General features: G+C 37.6%; 1 protein-coding gene across 7 annotated transcripts in view; it reads left to right on the top strand.

Annotated features, from left to right (window-relative positions):
- The window catches only part of LOC129723869 (SH3 and multiple ankyrin repeat domains protein 1), a 298,799-nt gene that overhangs the window by 256,724 nt on the left and 28,337 nt on the right, over positions 1-13,738 (top strand). For 5 of the 7 annotated variants that reach the window (XM_055678331.1, XM_055678335.1, XM_055678334.1 and 2 more), the window contains 2 exons: positions 6,551-6,719; positions 7,368-7,562. In XM_055678331.1, coding sequence (XP_055534306.1) covers positions 6,551-6,719; positions 7,368-7,562 — 364 coding nt within the window. The remainder of the gene's footprint in view (positions 1-6,550; positions 6,720-7,367; positions 7,563-13,738) is intronic. The other 2 variants (XM_055678336.1, XM_055678337.1) reach the window with 1 other exon arrangement.

The following is a 13,738-nucleotide window of genomic DNA, read 5'->3' on the forward strand; positions in this document are numbered from 1 at the left end:
AGTGTGTGAGGTTTAAATTCTCAAATTTCTGTTGCAGTCAACGAAAAATGGGTCGCGCTCAGAATTGCACAGAAACACAACGGATGGTCATTCGCAAAATGTCCAAGGCAGGCACGATCCAAAACTTTCGTGTTTAATGCCCTCCACGACCGCAAAAAATCCGAAACAAGTGGACGCCCAAGGAAAACGACCGGGAAGGATGATTCTGCCATTAAACGAGCCTCCCAGAAAGATCCCTTCAAGGCCTCAAAAAAGATCCGGGACGAACTGAAGTTGTTCCCGTGTTGAAGTTGTCCGTGAGTTCCCGGACAGTTCAGCGGCGGCCGGCGGAGTAGGGGCTAGGCGGTAGAAGCCCCCGGAACGTCCCGATGCTGACGCCGAACCATCTGAAGGCGCGGTTGAAGTTTGCGAAAGATCATTTTGATTGGATTGGTCCGGAGAAGGAAAAGAAGTGGCGAAATATTCTGTGGTCGGATGAGACGAAGGTAAACCTCATTGGCTCAGGTGGAAAAACTTGGGTCCATCGCCCAATATGCTGCGCTTACATGCCCCAGTATACAACGAAGACATTTAAGCATGGAGGAGGGAACATTATGGTGTGGGGGTGCTTCTCCTGGTACGGGGTTGGCCCCCTGTACTGGGTGGATAAGATCATGGATCAATACCTCTACGCCCAAATTCTAAGGGATGTTATGCTGCCACATGCCGAATGGGAGATGCCCCTGAAATGGCAGCTCATGCAGGATAACGATCCGAAGCACACCGCCAAGACCATCAAAAACTGGCTCCAGGAGAACAAAATCGACGTCATGGAGTGGCCAGCGCAGTCACCCAATCTGAACCCTATAGAGAACCTATAGGAGATCGTGAAAAGGTCGGTGTACATGGAAAAGTCGAAAAATAAGCAGCAACTGTGGGATAGGATCCAAGCCTGTTGGTACGCCATCCCGGTCAGCACGTGCCAGAAGCTGGTGGAATCCATTCCGAACCGGGTGCGTCAAGTGATGCGTAACAAAGGTTACACGACCAAATACTAACCCTAGAAGCTTTTCACGGTATTAATTTCCTTGTTTCATTTTTTTTTACCATAAATTTCAAAACCGGTCTTAATTTTTGTCGCGTCTTTTTAGTTATTAAGTATGCTTGAAACGCATTTTTCAATGAACTACTATTGTTTCAACTACATATGTTATAAATTTCTTCGAACAATGCAAAAAAATTATTAAAAAAAAATACAGCGGTAGTTTTTTCAAGAAAAAAAATTAAAATCAATTGTTTTTTGACACATTAAAAAATGAAAAATAAATAAACCAGAACAGCCTGGTTGATTGGTACGATGTCTTCGGCAAACTTGTAGACAGTAATTTCGTCCTTCCAGAGAAAAATATGTAACGCAATATTCATTAAAAAATTTAAGAAGAATAACTCTTAAATATTATTATTGATTAAATATCTCTAATAATGCAATTTTTTAAATAATCAACATTTTTTGTTACGTAAACTACACAACAACAATATAACAACAATACCGCACGCTAGCCTGGGGGCTAATGCGGTCTCGATCAACTAGATTAGTTGAGAGAATTCGTTATCGATATTGTTTTCGGCACATTCTGCATGTTGTAGGATAAGTACAACGATACACCGTGCCGCAGTGCTGGGTCGAGAAAATTTCCAGCTCGAAAAATTGCTCGACCTGATCGGGAATCGAACCCGGTATCACAACCGTGTGGGAGAGCGTGCCGACCGACATCGCTAACCCGGAACCACGGGGACCACGTGAACTACACAATGTTAGTTAAACACAGGTGCGGCAAACCGAAAAAAACGAAAGATTATAGTTATTCAACCATTCCTGTAGTTTTTGGTACCCGTAGTCATCGTAAAGACGCATCAAAAGCTCCGACTCACTAAAACGCTAACCGTGCGCCTCCTTTCACTGTTGAATCCATGGAGACGCCAAATAACCATTGAACAGCGTTCTAGAGAACAAGTTTAGAGGAAAATTTAGATGTAATGCTCGATAATTATACTCTAGAGAAGAACTTTCTGCTAAAAAAATGCGCATGGAGGCACATTTTTTTGTAATCACATATCAGGGTGGCCAAAAGCTTCAGTGAAACCCAATATTAAACATTCTTATTTTAGCAGATAGAGTTGAACGTCGTTCTACAATGTTGTAGCCCCGCTAACTTTGCGCAACTTTGTGGAAGAAAGTTTTTTTCTACCCTTCAAAATAATCGATTTAGAGCTTTTTTACTAAATCACAATAAGGAAATTACAGGTGCGGCCCTGAAGCTCAAACTGGAAAAAAAGAAAGAATGAAAGGTATCTAAACATTCCTGTGAATTTTTGTGCATCTAGCCATTTCAAAAATGCTTCAAAAGCTCCCACCAGCTCACTGTTGAATCGATGAAAACGCCAAATAATCATTGCACGGCGTTCTAGAGAACGAGTTTGGGGGATCATTTAACTCTGGGTCTCGTTAGTAGTATTTTAGAGAAAAGCTTTCTTCTACAAGGTAAAACATATGATGAGGCGATTATTTTTATGTTATCACAAATAAGTGTGGCCCCTTTTTTAAGAAAATTGTTCTACAATGTTGCTTTTCCTTTAAATTCAAGTAATTTCGTAAAAAAAGTTTTTTCCAACTTTCAAAAAAACCTATTCAGAGCTACTTTATAATTCATAAATTAGAATAAGGTGAAAATGAATCAGTTTTCGCCGTTTTAAATTTTAAGTACGAAAACGACATTGTTTAATTTAAAAAAGGACAATCTTTTTCTTCTATCTGTTATGTTTCACGTGTTTCGGAAAACTCATTTGGAGATATGCCCATCATGCGCAACTCATATTCTGGATTCTCATCTTGATAATGTCAAAGATAATATGGGAGCATATTTTGAAGAACATGGCGAGCGTTTTCACCAGGATATTAAAAGTTTTGAAACGCGTTACAATAAACAATGCAACGAGGCAATGTTAGGAGACTATATCGATTATCGAATAGCAGCAAACCCAAACGTTCATTCAAAAGAAAAAGATTCAAGTTTATTAGAAATATGTAAATGTATTTTGCTTTTAGTGAAATAATGATGAGAAAACAAATTAAGATAACCTATTTTTTGAAAATTTAGAGCGCTGTGCAATGGTTATTTGGCGCCACCATTGATTCGATCAGTGAAAGGAGGCGCACTGTTCACGTTCGCGTTGGAGTGGATGGCAGCTTTTTTAAAATGGTACCGGGCAAACAACATTCACAGGAATGAATAATTCTTCCATATTTTTCCAGTTTGAGCTTTCTTTTCTCTTTTGTCGGCTAGTGTAATTGTGTGAATGTGAAGAATAAAAAAGTAAAATTGGGAAAAAAAAATACAACTTTGCCGAAGGTGCTTGAGCGATCAAACAAACTGTTTTGGCTCTAAAAGTATTTTTATCATTAGTAAGTCCTCGGTTCTGTATTTTTTTTTGTTTTATGTACTAGCACAGAGTTTTTGTAACAGTAAATCTTGCTCTGGGAGGTTTTTTATAGTACCTTCGGCAAAATTGCACATAATTTTTTTTTTTTGACGTCTTACCGCACTATATCGAGATACATTCTCATGATGACTATCGAACTAAGGGTTCGGGTTTTACGTTATTTTTTTTTAGAAAATGTAAAAATTTTTTCTCTTTTTTTTATGATCTCACAGCTATTTAACTTTGCAATTTTCATGAAGAAATGTGAGAAAAGTATGTTTTACTTTTTTTTTCTATTTTTTGTTTTGTAATTTTTTTTAAAGTGTCTTCGGAACCGCAGAATTATTATTATCTACAACGTTTTCGAAGACGTTACACCGATCTAACAAACTTTTTCGGTTTATTTTTTTTTATTCTCGCTTAATTTCCGTCGGTCTAGTTCCGCCACTGTTGTTGTGCCAATCACCGACGCCCGGGGAGGCGACTCCACCCAGGACCCTAACTCACGACCCGTTGATTAACGGACCGGCGCCAACGGCTTTACTTCCTCATGCGATGGAAGGCGTGATCCCAGAGATTTTTCACCTCAGTAAATCTCCCGGTGTCGGCTAGGATTGAATCTAGACCGGTTGGGTTGGTTGTGAGTGGATCACGCCACCTCACAACCATGGACACCTATGTCAGCGGTGGGATTCGAACCCAGGCGTCGAGCGTGGTTGGCGGAGACGTTACCAACCACGCTAGGCCCCCGCTCTAACTTTTTTGGTTTAATGAATATTTGTTATTATCAATACTATTCTTACATAAAACCTTTTCATAAATTATTCGTGATTTGAAAACAATACTAATAGCACAATATGATATCTTTAGCCCTTGAGAACATCTGTGAAATGTTACAGCCAAATGAAAACAGAACATAATTGGCACGTTTTCGATAGGATTGTTCAAATAGTGGAATCGAAAGCTTTGATAAAAACTCAGAAAAAAAAAATGAAATAATAAAAATTTGAACAATAATATAACGTTTGCGGTGAAAAAATTGACAAAGTTGCCGATTTTCCATGGGTTTACCTTCACACGCACTGACGAAACTACCTATGCAGCATCAATCATAATAACCCATGAGTCAGCAGAAAAAATTTGTCAGCTCTATCTGGTGAACACTAACCGTGATGGTGAAAAGAGGGAAGCTTTTTCCGTTTAGAAGTTCTGCGCTCTCAAAGAACGGATCCCAGTCGCGTCGGAAACGGACATCGAGCGGCAGGCAGTTCGTGGACACCGGATACGGCCGTTTCAGCATCCACAACATCTTGGCACTATTGGACAACAATAAGAGCATCGAAAGAAAGCCTGGTTCCAAGCGGTCGACGACCCTGAGTGCGACAAGAAGCTCCAAAGTATGCTGAAGAGGAAGACTGAGAGAAAAGTGCCTACATCGCTGCGTGCGCCGGGAGATCGGTGCAACCAGCCAAACAGTGAAAAAGTACCTGGTGAACATGAACATACGTGTCAGGAAGCGGCGTTCTCGTTCACTGGTCTCAGAGCTGCAGGCAATGACGCTGAGGCAGTGCTTGAATAAGAGTTGATTTTCCCGGCAAATCGTGGCGGTGGGAATGAACGACAAGATCTGTGTCACTCCGCATTTTACTTCCCCCACGAAGGGAGTGAGCACCGAGGTGAAGTTCCTTTCACACACCATATTCCAGAGGAAGGCGCTGCAGAGACTGACAATCAGCGATGTCGAAACCGCTCTTCTTTCGCACCGGACTGGTCGTTAACAGGAAAATTTATAGTACAAAGTGCCTGCCGAAAGTGGCGCCGTTCTTCAATGATATATAAAACGAAGAATGAACTCAAAAACATGCCTACTCACATGTTTTCCCAGCTGGTCTCGAGGTACGATACTGGTCGTCGTATGTTCGAGTCCCGGTTCGTGAGTAAGTATCAGTAGGATCATAGCAATAGCCCCGTAGTTGTCCTATTGTCCTGTGGGTGCGAAATCTTAGTCAGATAAAACAGGACATGACGAGTCATCTCGGATAAGAACGAAAAGTGAAGCGATGGGAATAGTCAAAGTGGGAAATCTGTAATACATATATGATAACAAGGATGCCGTGGGTTAGCAATAGTTACAAAACAAAGCATGATGGAAATATTATGAATAGCACTAAATAAAGCAAAAAAGAAAAAATTATGAAAAAGATGAAATAGTAAAAGTTGACAAATATAAAAAAGTAGAACAAAAAATGAGTAAACTGCTGATCATGGAAAAAGTCGGGAAAATGAATAATCATGTTGGATTGGTTAAAACTAGAACTTGTAAAACTAGAAACAATGTAAATCAGTATAAAATGACAAAGTTTTTGATAAAGAGTAAGAATAATTTATAGTAAAAATCCTGAAAATGGTTCATCAGAAAATGCAAAAAATAAATAAAGATACCAAAAAAATAAAAAAAGCAGACGCGTAGATGAATTTTACTAAATGGTGGAAAAGGTAAACAAGATGAAATAGACGATAAAGGTTAAATATGGTGAAAACAGCAAAAACCGTAAACATTTCGCAGTTGGTCAAAATAGTAAAATGATACTTCGTAGTCGGAAGTTTACAGAGCCCTGTTTGACGAGCGGGTGGTTTAAGATTCGAGTTTTAGTAGAGTCAGGTCATCTGGTTGTCGAAGGACTTTAACATGGGTGTTTTATCAGGCTTCTCGCTACACATCCTTCCTTCACGCTAAATTCCACTGATTGTGGCGCCAAATTGGCAGGAGGAATGAAGTTTCGATATGAGTCCTTCTTCTTTAAAAAATAAGTCCATAATAAAACTGGTCAGAAACGTTTGTGAAGCCTCTTCAGGGATCAATCATCAATTTTGGATTTATTTTGTTTGGTTGAAAATCAATATCAAACATTTAAACATTTTACACATTCGATTCTTATTCTGATTTCATTACAACTCTAATGAGATTACAACATACGAAAACAGCAAGTTATAAGTTACAAAATCATCCGATTCAGTCGTCTTCGTATCAGTAAGTTTCACATTACACAGAGTTTCACTAACCTATGTTTTGCTTCTTCTCCATTTTCAGTACCCTGCTGGAACTGGGCGCCTCACCCAACTATCGCGATACGAAGGGCCTAACACCGGTCTACCTCTCGGTTACTCGCAAAACCGACCCGAAAATCTGCGAAATTCTGCTCCACGATCACGCTACCCTTGGCATCCAGGATAGCCAGGGCTGGCAGGAAGTGCATCAGGTAAACAGGGTGACACGGACGTAGTTGATTTTCCTGTTTTTATTACTAGACCTACTATCATTACTACTATTATTACTACCATTACTACTATTATTATTACTAGTTTAGAGTTGGTCTAGTAGACACTAGAAAGGTGATTGGAATTATTCAGGTAAAAGTGCTGACTCACTGACTGACTATTTTTATTTTAGATCGAAGGAGTATTGTGTTTTAAGGAAGGTAGCTTAGGTAGTTGCATTTAGTTTTGACTTCTTAGTTTGGAAACTTTCTACTAGAAAAAAGAGACTTTCCACTACGTACACAACCAGGACGTTTGCCAAAAAAAGCAATCCAAACCAAACCAAAACGGCGATGGTACGAGTTTTCTAATGAATCTCTTTTTTCTTCTCTTTTTTCTCTTTTTTCTCTTTCCATTGGCCTACAAAACCGAAACTTCCACTGACTATCTTCAACTTTTTGAAACAAAAATAACCACTCTTAACTGCAACCTAAAACCATTTTTTGTACTATTGTTTAAAACACGTACACAAAAACTATACTAAATTTAAATCAACACCCTAAAATGTAAACCCCTCACATACACACATACACATACACTGACACGAAAAAAACCACATACACAACACGATCACACAAAAAAAATTGTAGGCTTGTCGGAACGGGTTAGTGCATCACCTAGAGCACCTGCTGTTCTACGGTGCGGATATGGATGGGCAGAACGCTTCCGGCAATACGCCGCTGCATGTTTGCGCTGTTAACAATCAGGAGGCTTGCGCTAGAATGCTTCTCTTTCGCGGTGCCAACCGGGGCGCACTAAACTATGCCAATCAGACACCGTACCAGGTAGTATTGTTTGTTTGTTTGTTTTTCTGTTTTTGTTTCGTTTGTTAGATTGTATACTCGTCTGTTACCCTATCACACAGCCCGCTCTGTTTATACCTTCATACAATACGTATCAAAAATCATCCACATCGTATAATCGTAGCACAGAGTGTCGCAAAAAAGCACTACATCATACAAAAAATTGTATTTTGTACATTTCCACTTCCACGGTCGGTTCCATTTGGGGATTTTAACCGGCTGTCATTTCGTCGTTTGCTGTGATATTTACTATTGTTTTATACATACACATGAAAAGTTAGTGTAATTATTATTTAGCGTTTGTTGCACAACCGCACCGTCTGCAGAAGGGAGGTGGATAGTAGAAGGGACTTTTTTCTGTTTCTGTTTTCAAAACAAAAGTATAAAACTTTCTGTCGTGTATTTATTTTAACCTTTTGATTTTGCACTTTTTATGAATGCTCGTTTCTTCTCGCTCGAAAGTACTTGAATAAACCCCTGTTTTGGATGTTTCCGAAAGAGATAAATTTTACTATTTCATCTGGTTTTGAAACCATTAGAGCCGATTTAATGGATGTATAAATAAAAAAAAGTAAACCCAAAAAATGTATGGTGACGAGATAAAAAATGTTCAGGTGTAGAAAATGAAACGTCTGTCAAAGATAGATTTGTTTTTCGTATCGGGATCATGATAGGTAATAATTTTGGGAGAGACTTCTAGGTATCTTCATATAAACACGGGTGTGACCAAATGTTGACAAAAGATGGTGTCTCAAATAAATCAATAAACAAGTGTAGACATAATGCCCTAACTTTATTCAAGGATATTTTTCGTCCAGTATATTCGTATTTTATCTCAAGTTCGAGCATTCGCAGCTCAGAATTGGAATACGAGCTAAAATTAAGGCTAATATAAAACTAGCCAGGGTTTTCTTATCCAGTGGTTTGTTGTGGGATGGGCACCTTGGTGTTCTTCAAATGGCCACAATTAAGCAGCATATGTGGTATGGTAAAATGCCAGAAATAGATTCTATGAGCAATTCTCGCTTGGTTATCAGTTGCACCGATTTGATGTCAGTGTGCAAACATTTGATTTAAAAATAGTTGCCAAAATATATATAGGGTAGTTTGGGGTAATTTGGACCCCCTAAGGAAAACTCATGTTATTTCGTAACCTGTTTTTTCTATCCCATAAACGTAATGTACTATAGTAATATTGATCTGTTTTCTATGTTTCTGCACGAAAACACCTTGATATTGAGGTCAAAAGAACAAAAAAATATAACGAAACTAAAAATTATGATTTTTGGACATAAAAAAATCGTTTGGGGTGAAAATGGACAGCTATTGGGGTAATATGGACAGTGTTTGGGGTGATGTGGACAGGGTAAAAAATGTGAGTTTTATAGTATCAATAGTTGCTTAATAAACAGTAGAAGGTGGTATCAGGCATACGGAATAATAACTGCAATTCTTAGGCATTGAACAGTGGTTCCACAATAGGCCAAAAAAATTTCCCTTCTCCAATTATTCATACTAGAAACTGAGTATGCGATCGTGTGTCGCACGCGCGTTTGTGTGTGTGTGCATGTGTGTGCGTGCGTGCGTGCGTGTGTGTGTGTGTGTGAATGTGTGGGTGTGCGTGTGTGTTTGTGTGCGTGTGTGGGCGTGTGTGCGCGTGAGTGTGTGTGACTGTGTGCGTGTGTATGTGTGTGTGATTGTGTGTGTCTGTCTATGTGTGTGTATGTGTGTGTCAGTGTATGTGTGATGTAAGTTTCATGAGAATCGGATAATATACCAATTTTTGGCACCACTTTGAATGTTGCTGTGTCAGGAAATTTCAATGATTATTTATGTTCGAAAATCACAATTTTGAGCTTAACTTCGATTACCTAATTCCTTCAATTTTGATCTGATTTTGCATCAACGAGTTTCGTTTTGAGGGAAAATTTATGTTATTTTTCAGAACTCTTGTGTACCGTACAGTCTCGTGAAACAGTTCGGAATGATCGGATAATCAACAGCCTATATGAAATTAACCGTATTTTTCGAATTTTTGGGTCCCGATTTGCATATCGTCGTTCCAAATCCGTTAATCCCAAATTCGCGAAACGGGAAAATATATAACGAATGTACGTTGACGTACGATTTCTTATTTTTCCTTGAAAGGCCTATCAAATTCCTTAAATTTTCCATTAAATCTTTTAATCGGTCAAACGGCTCAAAAGTTACATTTTTTTGAAAAATGATTGCCGATTTTTGGCAACTTTAATTCAAAATGGATCACACTAAGGACCAAACAAAAAAATACTGGTGTAAAGTTTTTCGATAAAGAACAAGTATACCAATGTTGAACATGATCTGAACAAAAAAATAAATCTGATAATAAGAAAGGTTTAGCGGCATTTTGGGGGAACAACATTTTCGGACATCAGAAATGAGTTCAGCGCCCAAAAATTGGCATTATACGTCATTTTCAAGCATTTTAGAAAAAAAATTAGGTTTCTCCAATTTTTGTTCAGAAACCCGCCACTCTGCGGGGCATTGAAAACACTTTTTGTACAGATAAATCATCCCAGATTGCCTGCAACACTTTTTACAGTTCATTGTTTGTACACCGCCGTCTATCCGTTCGTTTTTATATGCCCGCGGCATCCGTCCGACAAAAGAATTTACTTCAAACTCGCCTGACCATATCACCCCAAAAAAACTGTCCATTTTACCCCAAACAGGACGTTTTTCTGAAAACTCAATTCCTTCCACTATTTCCGATCAAACTTATCGCAATCTTTTATTAAAACGTACTCTTCTACTAGACAAACACGGCTGCAAAGCTCATTAGACTGAAAACATCGAAGAAGTTCTCAAAAAACCTTAAATACACGAGCGTAAAACTTACAGCAAAATCAACTTTTGATGTTTCCTTTGTTTACATTGGCACTGCGGTGCACCTGTCACAGCAAACCATGGAATTTTCATATTAGTTAGGGTTTAGTAGTTCAAGGAAAGGATGAAGTAGTACATGGAACCCAAAAATGTAATACTTTCCAAGATAAAGCACCTGTCCATTTCACCCCAGGGGTCCAAATTACCCCAAACTACCCTATGTTTTGTTCGAATCGATAAATCTCCTAATCGTCAAAACGGTAAATTCTTAATGCTAAATCTTCAAAGTTTGCTTCATTATGGAAAAAATGATAGAACTTTTCTGTGAAGTGATCAAACCTACGGTCGCCATGTAGCATTTTATCGATCAAGCGCTTCATTATCATGTTCACGAACCACGATTGCAATTTTGAGGCGAGTATTAGAAAAACTGCAAAAGAAGACTAATAAGTTGCGTTCATAAAACTAGACGCTGAAAATTCTACTTCTCTCAAAAACTATATAAGCCTGTTGATTACCAAGGGTTTATCAATTCGAACAAATAATTTACGTTTTTAATATTTTTTCTGTGATGTAAATGCGAATTTATTAAAAATATTATGTGAAACTCATTCTTGGCATTTTTTTTTAAATTTGATTATTTTTCATAAATTTATTTATACCTAAAAAGTTTTTAAAACGCACATTCTCTTCAATAATTTTTCAATTTTCTTCAAAATTTAATTAAAAAATTAATCCAAGGAAAAGCTGTCGAAAATATTCTGTTGTTATCAGTGTCAGTATTATTATTTTGTCCAATACTTTGCAATAATTTGAGGAAGATGGCACCAAGGAAATGGATTGTATGGGCAAAATTATTAGAAACAAAGAGACGCCAGATGTTTTTGAAAAATGTCTGCAATTGCTCAAAAAACCGGGAAAATCTGCTTGAAATCTGAAAAAAATCTGTCTGTTTAAAAAAAATCTCTTTACTATCTCTTTCAGCATATTTGTTACTATTTTTTTCTCTTCCGACATGTTTGGGAGATACCCGACTTAAGTAAAACCAATCAAATGAATTCTGAAACACTATATCATTCACTTGTTGGTTACTATTTTATTGAAAGAGTTACTAAAGTCACTCTTATTTTACTCCAAGTCCTCTACTAGCTCTGCTTATGAGTTCGTCTATTGTTACGAAACTATGCGTAGTTAGCTACCATTTATTAACTCAATTTTGGTGAAAATGCAAATGGGACGGACTTGCTATTCCAATGATTTGTTGAATTTTGTTAATTACACTGGTCGACAAAAGCGAAAAAAATAACAGAAAGGTTGTGTCCAAAGTCACGACCGCAAGGTCAGTGTAGAACTACATAAAGCTGTTCCTTGCAACCGATTATGATAGACTATCTTATCTCAATGCACAATGGTCCAGAAACCAAATTTAGGGGGAAATTTGGGTCTAGAGCTCTATAGCAACATTTTAGAGAAAAACTTTTTTCTACAAAGTTGTTACATATGATAAAGCGCTTATTGAAAAGAATGTCAAACAAATGAAAAACGCATGTTTTTTGAAAAACATTAATAACTTTTAGTAGAATTGAGATATTTACGATGTTAGCATTGCAAATTGTTTCTCTTAAAAAGCTTTAAAAGTCGTTCAAAGACAGTTTTGAGATGAAACTTGAAATAAAAAAGTTAGAGGGTAAAATATGTTTTTTCAATATAAATCGATTGTTTTCAAAGATAGAGAAAAACTTTTTTTTACAAAGTTACCTAAAATTAATAGAGCTATAACATTGTAGAACAAATTTTTTTTCTATCTACAAAGATAAAAAAGTTAGATACTTGATCGCATCGAAAATGTTGGTCACCCTAATTTTTGATAATTTTTAATAAGCGCTTTATCATATGTAACAACTTTGTAGAAGAAAGTTTTTCTCTAAAATGTTGCTATAGAGCTCATGACCCAAATTTCCCCCTAAATTTGGTTTCTGGACCATTGTGCAATGTTAATAACTTTTATGAAACACAATTTATTAGTGTAAAACTCTGGAAAAAGTGTTAACCCCGAAAAGAATAAAAATTGCTAGAATTTTCAAATGATCATAAATCGACCCCAGATGCTATTTTGCATCCTTTGAGTGTCATTACAGTATTTGATTAGAGCTGGTTAAAAGTTTAGTGATCAATAACATTCTCAAAAGCAACAATATAAAAAATGTAACAAACTACAAACAACCTCATGTAGTTCTACGTCAACCTTGTGATCGATGCTTTGTACACAACTCATACTGCAAATCGACCTACAACGACAGATTTCGATTGCCAACATACCAAAAAGCTTGTGGGTTGCCAAAATATGGCAGAGCTTTTCATTGGAGGAAGTGCCGGCCAATGCACCTTCCGCTGATGCTGCCGCTACTGCACAAAAACAATTTTTCATCAAAGGAAGTGCCGCTGCACCTACCGCTTCACCGCTGCTACCACTAGGGATAGCAGATACGCAGATTTTTCTGCAAAACGCAGATTTTTACAGTACGTGTGAAGATTTTTGTTGATTCGTAGACATTTGCAGTTTTTCCATAATTTCTGCAGCTTTTCGTCAAAGTCTCGTTATAAAATGTGCAGATTTTTGCAGAATTTTGCCTGCGCGAGCCAAATTTTTTCACGGATTGGTTTTTTTTTTCAGATTTCGAGTTGATTATTCCAGTTTTTCGAACTGTTGCAGACATTTTTCAAAAACATCTGCCATCTCTGGCGCTGCAGCTTGTGCTACCACTACTACCACTGATACCCGCAGCCGGTACTGCTGCTTCATGGTTAAGATCGTCCTAGTCGCCATCCACTAGTAAAATAGTTAGTTTAAGCAGAGACAGGCTCTTATATAGTCCAAAGAGACCGTACTAGGGAAAGCAAACAGTAAATGACCAATCAGTTTCTGTGTTTCAACAAGACAATTTTCAAGACTACAATAGCTCGAATAATCGAATTTAAATTTTCTGCATTTTGACGAAGGCATATGAGATTTTCCAATCGATTACTGCAAGAAAAAATAAAGCCGTTGAAAACTAACCGATTTATTACCATTTGAAAATGAACATATTTTCCCCTTTTTCATTTTTGGATTTTCATTTGACAAACCTATAAAGTCGAACTTCCTGAACTTCTACGTCAAAAAATTTACCCTAAAACTGGAAAAAAGGAGTTTATAGTTTTTTAACCATTCCTGTGAATTTTGGTGCTCCTGACAAACGTAGAAAAGCGTCAAAAGGCCGCAGAGTAATTGCTCTCCGGGTTCGTCGCTTCTA

Source organism: Wyeomyia smithii, chromosome 2 (assembly GCF_029784165.1).
Source record: "Wyeomyia smithii strain HCP4-BCI-WySm-NY-G18 chromosome 2, ASM2978416v1, whole genome shotgun sequence".
NCBI lineage: Eukaryota > Metazoa > Arthropoda > Insecta > Diptera > Culicidae > Wyeomyia > Wyeomyia smithii.